Source organism: Ruditapes philippinarum, unplaced genomic scaffold (assembly GCF_026571515.1).
Source record: "Ruditapes philippinarum isolate M1 unplaced genomic scaffold, ASM2657151v2 ctg157_1_1_1_1, whole genome shotgun sequence".
NCBI classification, from domain to species: domain Eukaryota; kingdom Metazoa; phylum Mollusca; class Bivalvia; order Venerida; family Veneridae; genus Ruditapes; species Ruditapes philippinarum.
In genome coordinates this window covers 350,055-364,576 of record NW_026854186.1, presented here as the reverse complement: position 1 = coordinate 364,576, position 14,522 = coordinate 350,055, and the positions used below count along the sequence as shown (strand labels likewise).

At 35.4% G+C, this 14,522-nt stretch overlaps 2 protein-coding genes across 2 annotated transcripts; both read left to right on the top strand.

Annotated features, from left to right (window-relative positions):
* Window positions 1-5,396: 5,396 nt before the first annotated feature.
* LOC132739323 (bile salt-activated lipase-like) lies at window positions 5,397-6,233 on the top strand. Its single transcript, XM_060727015.1, has one exon. The coding sequence runs from the start codon at window positions 5,526-5,528 to the stop codon at window positions 6,135-6,137; it is 612 nt and encodes a 203-aa protein (XP_060582998.1). The 5' UTR covers window positions 5,397-5,525; the 3' UTR covers window positions 6,138-6,233.
* Window positions 6,234-6,256: 23 nt separating this feature from the next.
* Window positions 6,257-8,055, top strand: LOC132739322 (neuroligin-4, Y-linked-like). Its single transcript, XM_060727014.1, has 2 exons — window positions 6,257-6,896; window positions 7,137-8,055. Exons 1-2 carry the CDS (start codon window positions 6,292-6,294, stop codon window positions 7,360-7,362), a joined length of 831 nt encoding a protein of 276 aa, XP_060582997.1. The 5' UTR covers window positions 6,257-6,291; the 3' UTR covers window positions 7,363-8,055.
* The last annotated feature ends 6,467 nt before the right edge of the window (window positions 8,056-14,522 follow it).

Here is a 14,522-nt window from a genome sequence, read left to right as displayed (position 1 = left end):
TGGGCGCCATTGTCGACGTAACCCAGTCGGCAGTTACTTGTATTATAGGTGGGGTAATATATCGACTGACACAAGACACAACAAATGCAAATATCTGAAATATCCAAGATATTTATTAAAGAATATATTTACACAATATAAATATAATTATACAACTATAACATGGAATGGTCAAATATGAAGTGCAATTAACAATTATAACATACGGTTGAGTGTTTGATACAGGTATGTAATAGCTACATGTACAATTAGGTAAGTATTTCAGGTAAGTATTGTAAGTAAACATCTCTATAACTTATCAAAAACCTCTATAACTATACCAATAAAGACATTCTGTAATAATTTAATAATTTAAATTATAACTCTCAAAGATTACTTAACCTCGAAAATATCCAAGATATTTATTAAAGAATATATTTACACAATATAAAATATAATTATACAACTATAACATGGAAATTGGTCCCAAATATGAAGTGGGCAATGGAGGCATCACACAACATACCCGAACATAGCATATTAAGTTTTTACGGGTGACAGGTTTTAGTAACAATGAGAGATAGGAAATGATTAGAAATATAGAGAGATATAACGGTAATAGGAATCAAGGGGTCCCAAATAACAATGTTACTATCAACGCATTTAGATACAGTTAATATATTTTATTTGAAATGATTAACAAAATATAAGGCAGTGTACATTTTACATAAATTCTTATCCTACGACAACAGCAAAGGGGATAAAGGGGACCTAGTTTAAGAAAATCATCTAGAATGTGAACCATATGCTTGATGTTTGAAACATTTTCAGCAATGTGATGTTAACCCGAGTTGAAACGTTCGAAAATAGCGCAAGAAGACGATGCCTCCATAGGAAGACATGTATCAAAATAATAATGGCCACAAAATCTAAAGCCTACTAAATGATGGACATCTGGATGAATTGGAATGAATCGAAATGCTGAATCTATTGTCTGTTTGCTGAATAAGAAATCAGGAACAGATCTAAGCCAGTTTTATAAAACTGTAAATCATTCAAAAGGAACTGTAAAGTTCGCGGAAGAAAATGTGGGGCTTATGAAAATCAGAATTTGAAAAAGAAATACCATGTGGAAATAATTAGATGGTGTAAATTAATTCTAAATTGACTCTGGATTTTTTGCTTTGTGCAACGAGGCCAATCGGGCCCTTAATGCGAAAGATTGGTTCCTATTGGTGGTGCCAAATTAAACGGACCCTTATTCTACCTGAGTCAAGTTCTATCTTAACTTTAACATGAACTGCCTCAGTATCATCGTCACAAGACTTAAGGTTTGGAGATACAGAAGCTGTGTCGGGACCTATGTAACCAAGTTTAAACCATGTAAAAACCATTGAATCAAATACTGGGCTGATTTGTATTTCTTTATATATTTCTTAAGGGCATTGACCATTGACTTATTTTTTTCTTTATTTTTAAGTATAATATTCGTACAAACCCAGAGGTACTTTTGTGACTTGAAAAACAATGGGTAACAGTAAATTCTCTTTGATCCTGTTCATTCCGTTTTTACCTGTGTGTCTTTTTTTAAGCATTGTGTGACTGAAAATGGCTAAGTCACATTAGTACCATTTCGTAAGTACGTCCGTCCATCCGTCCGTCCGAATTTTGTTTCCGCGCTAGTTCTCTGTAACTACTGGCTGGAATTCAACCAAACTTTATGGGAATCATCAATATTGAGAGGAGATGCGCATATCATCGGCTTGTTCCAATCAGACTTTTTAACTCAGAGTTATGGCCCTTGATTTGTTATGCAGTATGCATATAGAGCAAAAATCGTTTCCGTGCTACTACTCTGCAACTACTGGCTGGAATTCAACGAAGCTTTGTGGGAACCTTCAATACCAAGAGGAGATGCGCATATCGTTGCCTTGCTTTGTCAGACACTTTAACTCAGAGTTATGGCCCTTGATTAGTTATGAAGTATGCATATAGAGCAAAAATCGTTTCCGCGCTACTTCTCTGCAACTACTGGCTGGAATTCAACGAAACTTTATGGGAGCCTTCAATACCAAGAGGAGTTGCGCATATCGTTAGGTTGTTCCGGTCAGACTCTTAAACCTCAGAGTTCATGGCCCTTGATTAGGTTATGCAGTAATGCATATAGACAATAATCGTTTCCCGCGCTACTTCTCTGCAAACAACTGCCTGGAATTCAACGAAACTTTATGGGAATCATCAATATCAAGAGGAGATGCGCATATCGTCGGCTGGTCCCGGCAGACCCATTAAATCAGAGTTATGGCCCTTGATAAGTTATGCAGTATGCATATCGAGCCAAAATCGTTTCCGCGCTTCTTCTCTGCAACGACTGGCTGGAATTCAATGAAACTTTATTGGAACCTTAAATACCAACAGGAGACCTTGTTCAGGTCAGACACTTTAACTCAGAGTTATGGCCCTTGATTAATTATGCAGTAAGCTTATAGAGCAATAATAGTTTTTGCATTACTTCTTTGCAACTTCTAGATTAAATTCTACAAAACTTGATGGGAATCATCAATATCAAGAGGAGATGCCCATATGGTAAATTGGTTCCGATCAGACCCTTTATCTCAGAGTTATGGCCCTTGTTTAATTAGGGCAGTATCATATATAGAGCATATAATCTTTCCGCGCTTTCCTCCTGCAAACCTACTGCCTTGAACTTTTCACAAAAATTTAAATGGAAGCATCAATATCAAGAGAGATGCGCAATATAACGGCCTTTTGTTTCCCCGGTCAGACACTTTACTCAAGTTTATAGCCCCTTGAGAAGTTTTTACTGCCAAGTATGCAATGTAAACAAAAAATCGTTCCGCTGCTCTTCTCCTGCAACTCTGGCTGGAATTCAACCGAAAACTTTTTATGGGGTCCACATAAAGTTTCGTTGAATTCCAGCCAGAAGTTGCAGAGAAGAAGCGCGGAAAAGTTTATTGCTCTATATGCATACTGCATAACTAATCAAGGGCCATAACTCTGAGATAAAGGTCTGACCGAAACAAGCCGACGATATGCGCATCTCCTCTAGATATTGATGACTCCCAGTTATGGCCCTTGATTAGTTATGCAGTATGCATATAGAGCAATAAACTTTTCCGCGCTTCTTCTCTGCAACTTCTGGCTGGAATTCAACGAAACTTAATGCGAACCTTCAATACCAACAGGAGAAGCGCATATCGTTCCCTTGTTCCGGTCAGACACTTTAACTCAGAGTTATGGTCCTTGATTATATATGGTCCGTTATGCATTATGCATATAGGGCACACTTTATGGGAACCTTCAATACCAAGAGGAGATGCACATTTCATAGCCTTGTTCCGGTCAGACACTTTAGCTCAGAGTTATGGCTTTTGATTAGTTATGCAGTATGCATATAGAGTAATAATTGTTTCTGCGCTATTTTTCTGCAACTAATGGCTGGAATTCAATTAAACTTTATGGTAACCATTAATACCAAGAAGAGATATGCACAATTTGTAGCCTTGTTCAGATCAGACCATTCATTACAGACTTATGGCCCTTGATTAGTTATGTAGTATGCATATAGAGCAATATTGCTATTTCTTTGCAACTGCTGTATTGTTTATGGGAACCATTGATACAAAAAGGCAATTTACATCTCATTGGCATGTCCAGATATTACTATTTAACACGGAGCTATGGCTCTGTTATTGCCCTGAATATTTATCATGTACCAAGAATATTGCTGTTTACGCCATGATAAATATAAATAAATAAAGCCTTATGTCTTCAGTTGTTGTGTTAGTAATAACCAGTACTCGGCGGGGGATATAAATTCAACGAATTTGCTTGTTGTTCATAGTTTTGTAAATATTTTGGATTTTGATCTTTAAAAACATTTACGAAGTCCAGGTTCATCTCCCGACTATCTTGTTGTGGAATCTCTGTAAAGATACTGGTGACTGGTTTCAAAAAAAATGCAATGGATAAAGATTGATGTGGGTGCATTTGTTTGCATAAAAATGTGTGTCAACAGCCCTATTTTCCCTAATTTATGGCTCTGAAATCTCTTCTTTTCCCTCCCTTTTTACAAAAATCCCGTACTTTTATCAGTTCTTTCTTGTTATTGGCCGCTTAAAATCCTGTAGGTGGATACTTCATAGATAACTTTGCGGTTACTTGATGCATGTTCTGGAGATATGGCGCATGGTACTCGTAATTCGAAGCTTTATCAGATAGTGTAATAAAAGCCTTTGTAAATTGTTTTGGGAATACAAGATGTCGTGTCAAAAATTTCAAGAGCTACATACTTTAGTATTGTAAACACAAAAAGTGTAATTCAGTATTCCAGTCATAATACATAATACATGTAATCAGACGCTAAAGGCCTCCTAAGAATTTTTCCATGGAATTTAATTTTTAATGTAAACTCTAAAAATTAGGTATACCGTAAATTAAGACGTATACCCTGACATATAGAATTCATTTACCTGTGAAACTGGAATAAAAGTATGTTACCCTACCCAGGAAATTCCGTCTTTTTCAGTGCCTTCAGCGCTTTGATCTTATTGTAGTATAACTTTACCATGTCATTTTTCTCCATTCAAAAACAAGTTTCCAGCAGAAACATAAACGTTTAATTACTTACATGATGACAAAAATACACTTAAATTTTTTCTAATTGTCTGAAATGAGAGTTTTGTTTGGAAAGCGTATTTACGATACACAGACCGCTATAAAGCTAGCTTACCGTACTCAGATGCCCGTTTGTGTCTAGAACAATTTTGCAAAGAGGGGCAGGCACCTAAGGTCTTTCTCCTACAGTAAAGCTTTAATTTGTTTTTAATTATAATATGTTATAGAATACTTTTATTAGTGTGATAAATCTAATTCTTCAAAATATTAGATTTGAAACTTTTTTTATAGACTTTATAGAAACTTCCCATTCTTCTATTTCTTACACAAAAAAATCTTTTGTTTGAATATATTTATACATTTTTTTTTTTTCGAAAAAAATAGACATAGGTGATGTGACTTTGTTTACAAAATATTGTGCAATTTCATTTCAAGGTAAAGTACAGGAGACATGCACATTTGAAATCGGGGTGCTTAAAACACTTGTTATTTGTATATCTTGGCTGTGACATTCGTAATACTTGCTTAAGTTCAGCTTATGTAGGTGACTATAAATCAACATTAGATAAAAACAACCAAGGTCATTTTATATGCACAAGGATAAGCTTTATCAAAAGTTTGTCTGTTTTAGTGAAGTTTATCTAACATGCTGTGATTAAAACATTCGATAGATGTCCATGGCTAAAGTATTTGAGAGAAAATGAAAATCTATATTACAATTTTATTGCTATGTTTTATAAAATATTCGACAATGATGGAAGAGGTCATTGTTTGAAACAAATATTGGACTATAAAGGGAGAAGCAAGGACAATTCGAGCCGTTTGGAGTTCCTATTCGAGTACGGCAATTTCTTGGAGTGCCTTATGCCGAGCCACCTGTAGGTGCTCTCCGTTTTGAGAAGCCTAAAATGAAACAGAGAATGGATGGCGTGTATGATGCTACAAGATATAGACCCTCTTGTTTGCAACTGCATATGGATCTTTTAGGGAAGCGGAAACCAGCAGCTGAAACTGGTTTACCGGAGTTCTCAAATGACTGCCTCGTGATAAATATTTTCACTCCGGATAATCGAGAAGATAATGATAAGTTACCTGTAATGATTCTCTTCCATGGTGGAGGTTTTGTTATAGGGACATCATCAATATACCCTGGACATATAACTAGTGGATATGGGAACGTTATATTGGTGAACGTTAACTATAGGTTAGGGTTGTTTGGATTTTTGAGTACTGGTGATTCAAATTTACCCGGGAATTACGGTCTCTGGGACCAACATATGGCTATTCGTTGGGTACACGAAAATATTGCAGCGTTCGGTGGAGACCCTGATAAAATGACATTATTTGGAGGTTCGGCAGGCGGGGCCAGTGTGATATTTCAAGCAATGTACCCAGGAAATAAAGGACTGATTAAGAGAATTATCCCTCAGAGTGGCAGCATAACGTGCCCATGGGCTTATCAGCGAGATTCATTACAGAATGCTAAACGCATTGCTAATCTAGTCGGATGTCCAAACTGATGTAGATACTTCACGACTTGCAACTTGTCTAAGAAATATCCCCGATGAAAAGTTTATGAAAGCGTACAATAATCCATTGAATGGATTCAGAAAGTTTCCTTTTAGAGTTTTGTTTTCTGTTGACGAAGAATTCGTTCCATTAACTACTTGGGAAATGCTTCATAGCGATTCAGATATTGCAAAAGACAGGCGAGATTTATTCCGCAGTTTCGATGTAATGGCGGGCCTTGTAGACGACGAAGGTTTCATGATGATTACTCCATTTGTAGGTGTTGATAACACAGATACATTTACAGTTGATAGATACCAATTGGAAAACAAATATATACCAGATATCGTGCGTATAATGTTTGGTGAAAATATTCCAGAAAACATAAATACTCTTGTCGCTTTTGAATATACGGACTGGAAAAATCCTGATGATGAAGAGCGTTCTTATGAATCTTTTATGCGGCTAAGTTCCGATTACGTTTTTAACAGCCAAGTCATTGACACAACGAAGATACATGCTGAAAATAATCATGGCACAAAAACGTTTTTGTTCCTTTTAAATGCTTTCTCATCCCAACATATTCTGTGGGTACCACCCACGTGGAAAGGTGGGTCAGTACACGCTGACGAGTGGGCGTTTATTTTAGGGTATGATTCAGAGAGCGGATTTACAAGCGCAACAGCTCCATATGGCGTTGAACCACAGAAATGGGAAATTGAAATGTCAAAAGAAGTAATCAAAATGTGGACAAATTTCGCAAAAAGCGGGTAAAGCTGACTACCTTTTGAATTTCCTGTTTTTTTACATTTATTACTTTTTTTATTAAATTTTTTAAAATTTAATTATCATTCATTTGCCGATAAACATAGCCAAATAAATAATTGATAATTCAAACTTTCAAATGTTTGTATTAGAATTGTTTCACACTTAAATCTGTTATTTATTCAATAAGCTACACTTTGCTACTAGTAGCCCATTTCATGTTTTTCTTTTCTTTTTTGAAACAGTGATCCAAACAAGCCGGTGCGCATTAACACGGAATGGCCGGAGTACAATTTAGAGAGTCAACTATATCTTAACATTAGTAGGGACATGTCGGTCGGGCAGCGGTTATTTGATAGGGGCTATAACTTTTGGACAAATATATTACCTAAACTTGTAAAAATGACAAAACCAGAAATGTCCAAAAAGGAAAACTATTGCGATAAAGAAGAATCCGGTTGTAGACCGTAGAAAAAACAAGTGCTTGTTTCACCTCGCCTATGCAAAATATCAAATATATATTCTGATAACATTTCTTCAGCGTATATTTCCATATATGACCATTTAGTGTGGGAATTTAATTCTGAAATCAGAATGTAATGAATGTAGTCAAATATTTTTAAAACGCACATGTTTATATTCATATTAATTTTCTTCTTGTATTTTTCTTTCATTTAGATCACAGGTGCTTGAAACAACCTTTTATATGTTCTTTATGGGCTATATACTATAATAAGATATCATTAAATAAATATAATTTTCCACGGTTGAGCGAAAGTGAATTATACGAAAATTATTTTCCATTGGTCGAATATAGTATCTATTGATAGATTTGTGCTCGAAGTTTTCGTGCTAAAGTAATGTTCAGCTTTGGACGATGGACTAGGCAATATCAGCTTAAAAAATTAAGAATTGACAAGAAATGTGTTTAGCATAAATGTTTCATTTTCAACCATATAGTTGTGATATATATTTTGTAAGATGATTTTATTATCTGAATTTAAGATTATTGTCTATGAATGTGTTAAAATGAATATATTTGTTAATATGCATTTATTATAGTAACTATGTATTGTTACATGTTATAATTGAAATGTGAATGTATTACACACTACACACTGATCGTCCAATTGCTCCATACATATAATACATTTTCAAATAGTATCATATTGTTTGTTGTTTATTGTAAGGATATAGTATGAGTTAAGAGGAAATATATAGGCCGATTATATAAAATATTTGATTATGTGACTAGAGCCTGTCATTCAAATAAGCATTTGTTTAAGACATCTAATGTACCATTGTAGTAAAGCAACAACGCATGGGGAATATGTGGACTTTGTGTGGACACCGTCAAATGGTACAATCCTCGCTTCAAATCGCAGCATATCGGGTGCGGTGTAAGGAGCGAAAACAAAACCATTACATTGAACCGGCAGTGCAAGACTGAAGTAAAATCTTGGTTCTTTTCCTTCATTATCCATTACAATTGAACAGGGATATAAAAACCGAAGTTCTTTCTATTCCACGGGAGTAGAGGCCGCTTTAAGAAAAGAATCGATTTAGATTATGAATCAGTCGCATGTGAACTGCCTTCCATTTCCGAATATGTATAAAGTGTTGGTTGTTACAGAGGAACTTGCTTACTTTTACTTAATCTTGTAACGATAACGATTTCTATCGGTACTCAAAATGGCTAAACATTATTCATTTTTTTATCCTCGTGTTGTATTTGTAATACCTAGAGTAGAAATATAAGTTTTCTGTCTGTATGTATGTTTATTTTTCTATCTGTCTGTCTGTCTAAAGATACTATTAACAGTGAGCTGCTTTTTTACATACAACACGATATGAATATTTTAGGTATCGGTCTAGTCAATTTTGTAGTCTCTGTTTTATAGTAAATCAGTCACCTTTGAGGCTTAAATCTGTATTCCACTGTGCTTTATGCATTTTTTACTGTATTCAACATCAACACTGTCAAAGTCTAATGAGGCCCTTAATATAAAATGTTAGCCATTTACTGTCTCTGGAGTCTGCTTAGGTAAGAACCCTACTGGAAATACAAGTGCTTACACTTTTGTGGGTTATCCTTGAAAGAAGATCAAATCATCCTCAATCCTTTCACCAACAAATAAGGTCCTGAACAACAAACACGCACGCACGCGCGCGCGCGCACACACACACACACACACGCTCACACACGAAACAAACTTTTAATCCATCAGATAACACACAAAAACGCCACAGATGCAATAAATACACTTTCATTATGACCAATCTAACTAGAGATGACTTACTTCACTTCAGTGTTGTTATAATTCTCTAGCACTTCGGGAACATTGATTCCAACACTTTTAAGTGTTGAAAATTGAGTACCGCTCAAGCCGGTTCTAGGGGGACATGAGGGATGTTGCACATTTTTCTAATCCGTCATGTACAGACTCAATAAACCGAGTCTGCAATTTCCATGTTATTTTGTTGCGATTAATACTTCCGAGGGATCCCACTTTATTCAGATTTTTAAAATGTGTCACTTCAAAATTTAAAAGAACTACTTTCAAGATTTGCCAATTAAGATCACGTAACATTTTAGATACACTACTGGTGTAATTGTAATCATTATATACATATCTGTATTAAGCTGGCGGCTGACCTTTGAACTTGTTCTATTTTGTAAACCAGATATTTTTATGGCAGTTTCTTTAACCTTTTATTGGAAGTTTTGACATTCTTTTTATAGATCTGAGAGAATTATTTGCTTTTGCTTTTGCAAGGTCCCAGGACAGGTAGGTTATCAGAGTTTTGACCATCAATAACAACCTGTTGAGTGCGACCATATAAAAATGATTTTGTCCGTGTGATGACCTCTGAGCTAACACCTAGTCTTTGTAGTTTAAGGAGAAGTTTGTGATGGTCGACTTAATTAAATGATTTGCTGAAACCCATGACAATGGCATCGGTCTGTTGGCTTTGCTCTAAATTGTCATGGACTTTCTGGGTGAAACTGATAAACTGGGTTTCCAAGCTATGTTTTGACCTAAAACCGTGTTGGAATTTGCTGAAGATATCATGCTTTTCATAGAAAGACATAATATTGGAGACAATTATATGCTCCATCAGCTTAAGGGCAATGCAGGTTAATGAAATAGGACTGTAGATGCCAGGCTTACATTTTGGGTCTTTCTTATAAACAGGGGCAATGACGTACGGCATGAGGGACAGTACCAGTTTTTAGGGAAATTTGGAAAATGTGTGTGAGAATTGGGGCAATTTCAGTATAAAATATGATAAACAAGATCAACAAGGAAAGGCGGCGTTCAATAAACGCAACCCCCACACGACCCAGCAAGAAGAACCAGTGGCAATGAGCCCAGAAGGACCCCAAGTTCTTTCAATAACCTTTGGACAGCTGATCGGGGCCAAAGGTTTTGCTTGGATTGAGACCTTTAAGGAGTTTCTTTTCTTCATCCTCTGTTATGTTGATATTTGGCATTTTTGGATAGTTTTTTTAAGTGAGCAATTGTTTGCATGACTGGTTAAGACTTAATAGTTAGGGGCGGAAGACGACAGACTCAAATTGTATTTAGTATGTCTGTCTTCATTTCAGGATCAGTAAAGTTTTGTCCATCACTTTTTAAAGGTGCTACTCCACAGTTTTCAGTTTTGTTTGACTTGATGAAAGAGTAGAACTTCTTACTCTTTCCTGGCTGTGAACGATCGGAGAAAATGACCATGCCTTGGTACAACAACTATGAGTTCCTTATTATCCCCCGCCGAAAAGGCGGCGAAGGATATAGAAATAGTCTCCGTCCGTCCGTCCTTCCGTCCGTCCGTCCGTCCTTCCGTCCGACATTTTTGTCCGGAGCATATCTCTAAAAGTATTTGAGTTATCAACTTGAAACTTCATAGGTGGATAGACCTTATTGAGGAGGAGTGCAGTGCACAAGAATAATAACTCTACCCTGCATAATTTTTGAGTTATTGCCCTTTGTTATTTTTCAAAATTGATTTTTGTCCAGAGCATAACTCCAAAAGCCTATGAGATATCAACATAAAACTTCATAGGTGCATATATCTCACTCAGGAGGTGTGCAGTGCACAAGAATGATAACTCTACCTTTCATAATGTTTGAGTTATTGCCCTTTGTTATTTTTCATACTTAATTTTTCACCTGAGTGGAGCAAAACTCAAAAGTTTTTGAGATATCAACATGAAATGTCATAGTTGGATAGATCTTATTGAGGAGGAATGTTGTGCACAAGAATGATAACTCTTCCCTATACAATTTTTGAGTTATTGCCCTTTTTCATGCTATTTTGTCCAGAGCTTATCTCAAAAAGTATTTGAGGTATCAACTTGAAACTTCATAGGTAGATGGATCTCATTGAGGAGGAATGCATTGCACAAGAATGATAACTCTACCCTGCATTATTTTTGAGTTATTGCCCTTTGTTATTTTTCAAAAGTAATTTTTGTCCAGAGCATAACTCAAAAAGCCTTTGAGATATCAAAATGAAACTTCATAGGTGCATAGATCTCACTCAGGAGATGTGCAGTGCACAAGAATGATAACTCTACCTTTCATTATTTTTGAGTTATTGCCCTTTGTTATTTTTCATGCCTAATTTTTCACCCGAGTGGAGCATAACTCAAAAGTGTTTTAGATGTCAACATGAAATGTCATAGGTGGATAGATTTTATTGAGGAGGAATGCTGTGCACAAGAATGATAACTCTTCCCTGTACAATTTTTGAGTTATTGCCCTTTGTTCTTTTTCATACTATTTTGTTCGGAGCTTATCTCAAAAAGTATTTGAGGTATTAACTTGAAACTTCATAGGTGGATGAATCTCATTGAGGAAGAGTGCAGTGCACAAGAACGATAACTCTACCCTGCATAATTGTTTAGTTATTGCCCTTTTTTATTTTTCAAAATTAATTTTTGTCCAGAGCATAACTCAAAAGGCCTTTCAGATATCATTATGAAACTTCATAGGTGCATAGATCTCACTCAGGAGGTGTGCAGTGCACAAGAATGATAACTCTACCTTTTATAATTTTTGAGTTATTGCCCTTTGTTATTTTTCATACTTAATTTTTCAATTCAATTTTTTTCTCAAAAAGTATTTGAGGTATCAACTTGAATCTTCATAGGTGGATAGATTTTACTGAGGAGGGATGCAGCACACAAGAATGATAATCTACCCTGCATTATTTTTCAGTTATTGTCCTTTGTTATTTTCAGCCATCAGTATTCACATAGGTTTCAAATCTGTAATCACTATAGCCATCAGTTTTCATTACCATAAGACTTATTCTGCTCTACTACATATACATTCTTCTCATGAGGGGGGATGGCCATGTTGACATGGCTCTTGTTTCTTTTTGGATTTTGCCTCTAAGCTTTTTATGCCCCCGCCATGTAATGGCCGGGGCATATAGTGTTACCCTGTTTCGTCATTCCGTCCTTCCGTCATTCCGTCCTTCCGTCATTCTGTCATTCCGTCATCATCAGTTTCCGTTCATTATCTTGAGAACGGTTACACACATTCAACTCAAATTTGACATATGGATATGTCATGAGAAAATACAGGTCAAGTTCGAATTTGATTATGGTTCGATGATTTTTGCCAGAGTTATGCCCCTTTTACATTGAAAATAATATGAAATTTTCAGTTTCCGTTCATTATCTCCCCAACGGTACAACAGATTCAACTCAAACTTGACATATGGATATGTCATGAGAAAATACAGGTCAAGTTCGAATTTGGTCATGGTTTGATGATTTTTGCCAGAGTTATGCCCCTTTTACTTTGAAAACAATAGGAAATTTTCAGTTTCCGTTCATTATCTCCCCAACAGTACAACACATTCAACTCAAACTTGACATATGGATACGTCAAAGGAATGCGCAGGTCAAATTCAAATTTGGTCATGGTTCAATAATTTTTGGCAGAGTTATGCCCCTTTCACTTTGAAAATAATATGAAATTTTCAGTTTCCGTTAATTATCTCCCAAACGGTACAACACATTCATCTCAAATTTGACATATGGATATGTTTTTGGAATGCCCAGGCCAAGTTTGAATTTGGTCATGGTTCAATGATTTTTGGCAGAGTAATGCCCCTTTCACTTTGAAAATAATATGAAATTTACAGTTTCTGTTCATTATCTACCCAACAGTGTTACATATTCAACTCAAATTTGACATATGGATATGTCAAAGGAATGGGCAGGTCAAGTTGGAATTTGGTCATGGTTTGATGATTTTTTGGCAGAGTTATGTCCCTTTCACTTTGAAAATAATATAGATACATCTTAGGAATAAACAGTTTAAGTTTGAATTTGGTCGTGGTTCAATGATTTTGGACAAACTTATCTTTCCTGAATGTTGGAAAAATTTTGAACTTTCAGTTTCAGCACTCATACTTTTGTGGAAATGTATGTAGCCATTATTTTGGCTACAAATATGCAATATTCTATTTTTAAAAGGTAAAGACTGAATAATTTCAGTGCCTTGAACATTGTATGAAAATGGTTTGTGTTAACATTGAAATGTGTTAAGGGCTTTGAACTTAAAATGAAAAAATAATTTGTGCAAACAAATTTGGAACTAAATATTATAACATCTGAAATTTTGGCTGCATGCGGGGGCATCCGTGGCATAATGACACATTTCTAGTTTTTATTTGCTAAGTAGGTCAAGGGACCGGGAGTACCTCTCTGTCAAAAGTTTTTGTATTTTGCGACAATGTTTACGTTGTCCTTGTTTTTTTTTATTGTTTTTGTCAAAATCTATCAAAGACATGTCAGCCTTAATGCCACTCATTTGTTGGTACCGACAATACTTTCGGGCGTCTCAGGTTTTGCATGCATGTCTTTTTAAATGAGAGTGATATAAATGGTGAGAAAACTGATTGAATTCGTTTGCTAAGAATGTTTGCTTTTTCAGTGAAAACTATTACTTTTGAGAGAGCCTGCAGTGAGTTTTGATCTTTTAATGGGGTGACCTTTTGTGAATACTTGTTAGAATTGTTGTTGTTGGGTTTTTGTTGTTTTTTTTAATAGAGTGGTACAGACTTTACTTTGTGTATTAGTTTCATCGTCATCTGGTTTTCTGAGTAAGGGTGATTGTTTACTTCTATAGCTTTAATTTGAGATTTTAATTTTTAAATTATACCAATTGATCATGATCTGACTTTTTTTTATTATGGCTTCTCTTTCATGGAGTTTGTGATGGTTTAAATAGCCGTGGTATGAATTTTGATATGTTAGCACACGGATTTATATTAATATAAATCCGTGGTTAGCAAAAACATCATCGAGCGTGTGTTTGAATTGGACCCAAAGGTCTGCAACATACAGAGATTTAGCTTTTGGAAGTATCTCTGATGTTGAGGTTTTAATAAAAATTTTAAACTCCTGGTCCAGGTACGTAGGTTTAGAATATATTTCAATCCACATAATCAAATATTTTACATATTTGGCCTATAAATGTACATGTATATGTATATGCCCATAAAGTATAGTTTGTTTCAATCTGTGGAGATGATGCCATGGCTTTCAAGATGAACAATTCTTTAATCAATTTACTGCTCATAATATGTAATATCTTAATATCAAAGCA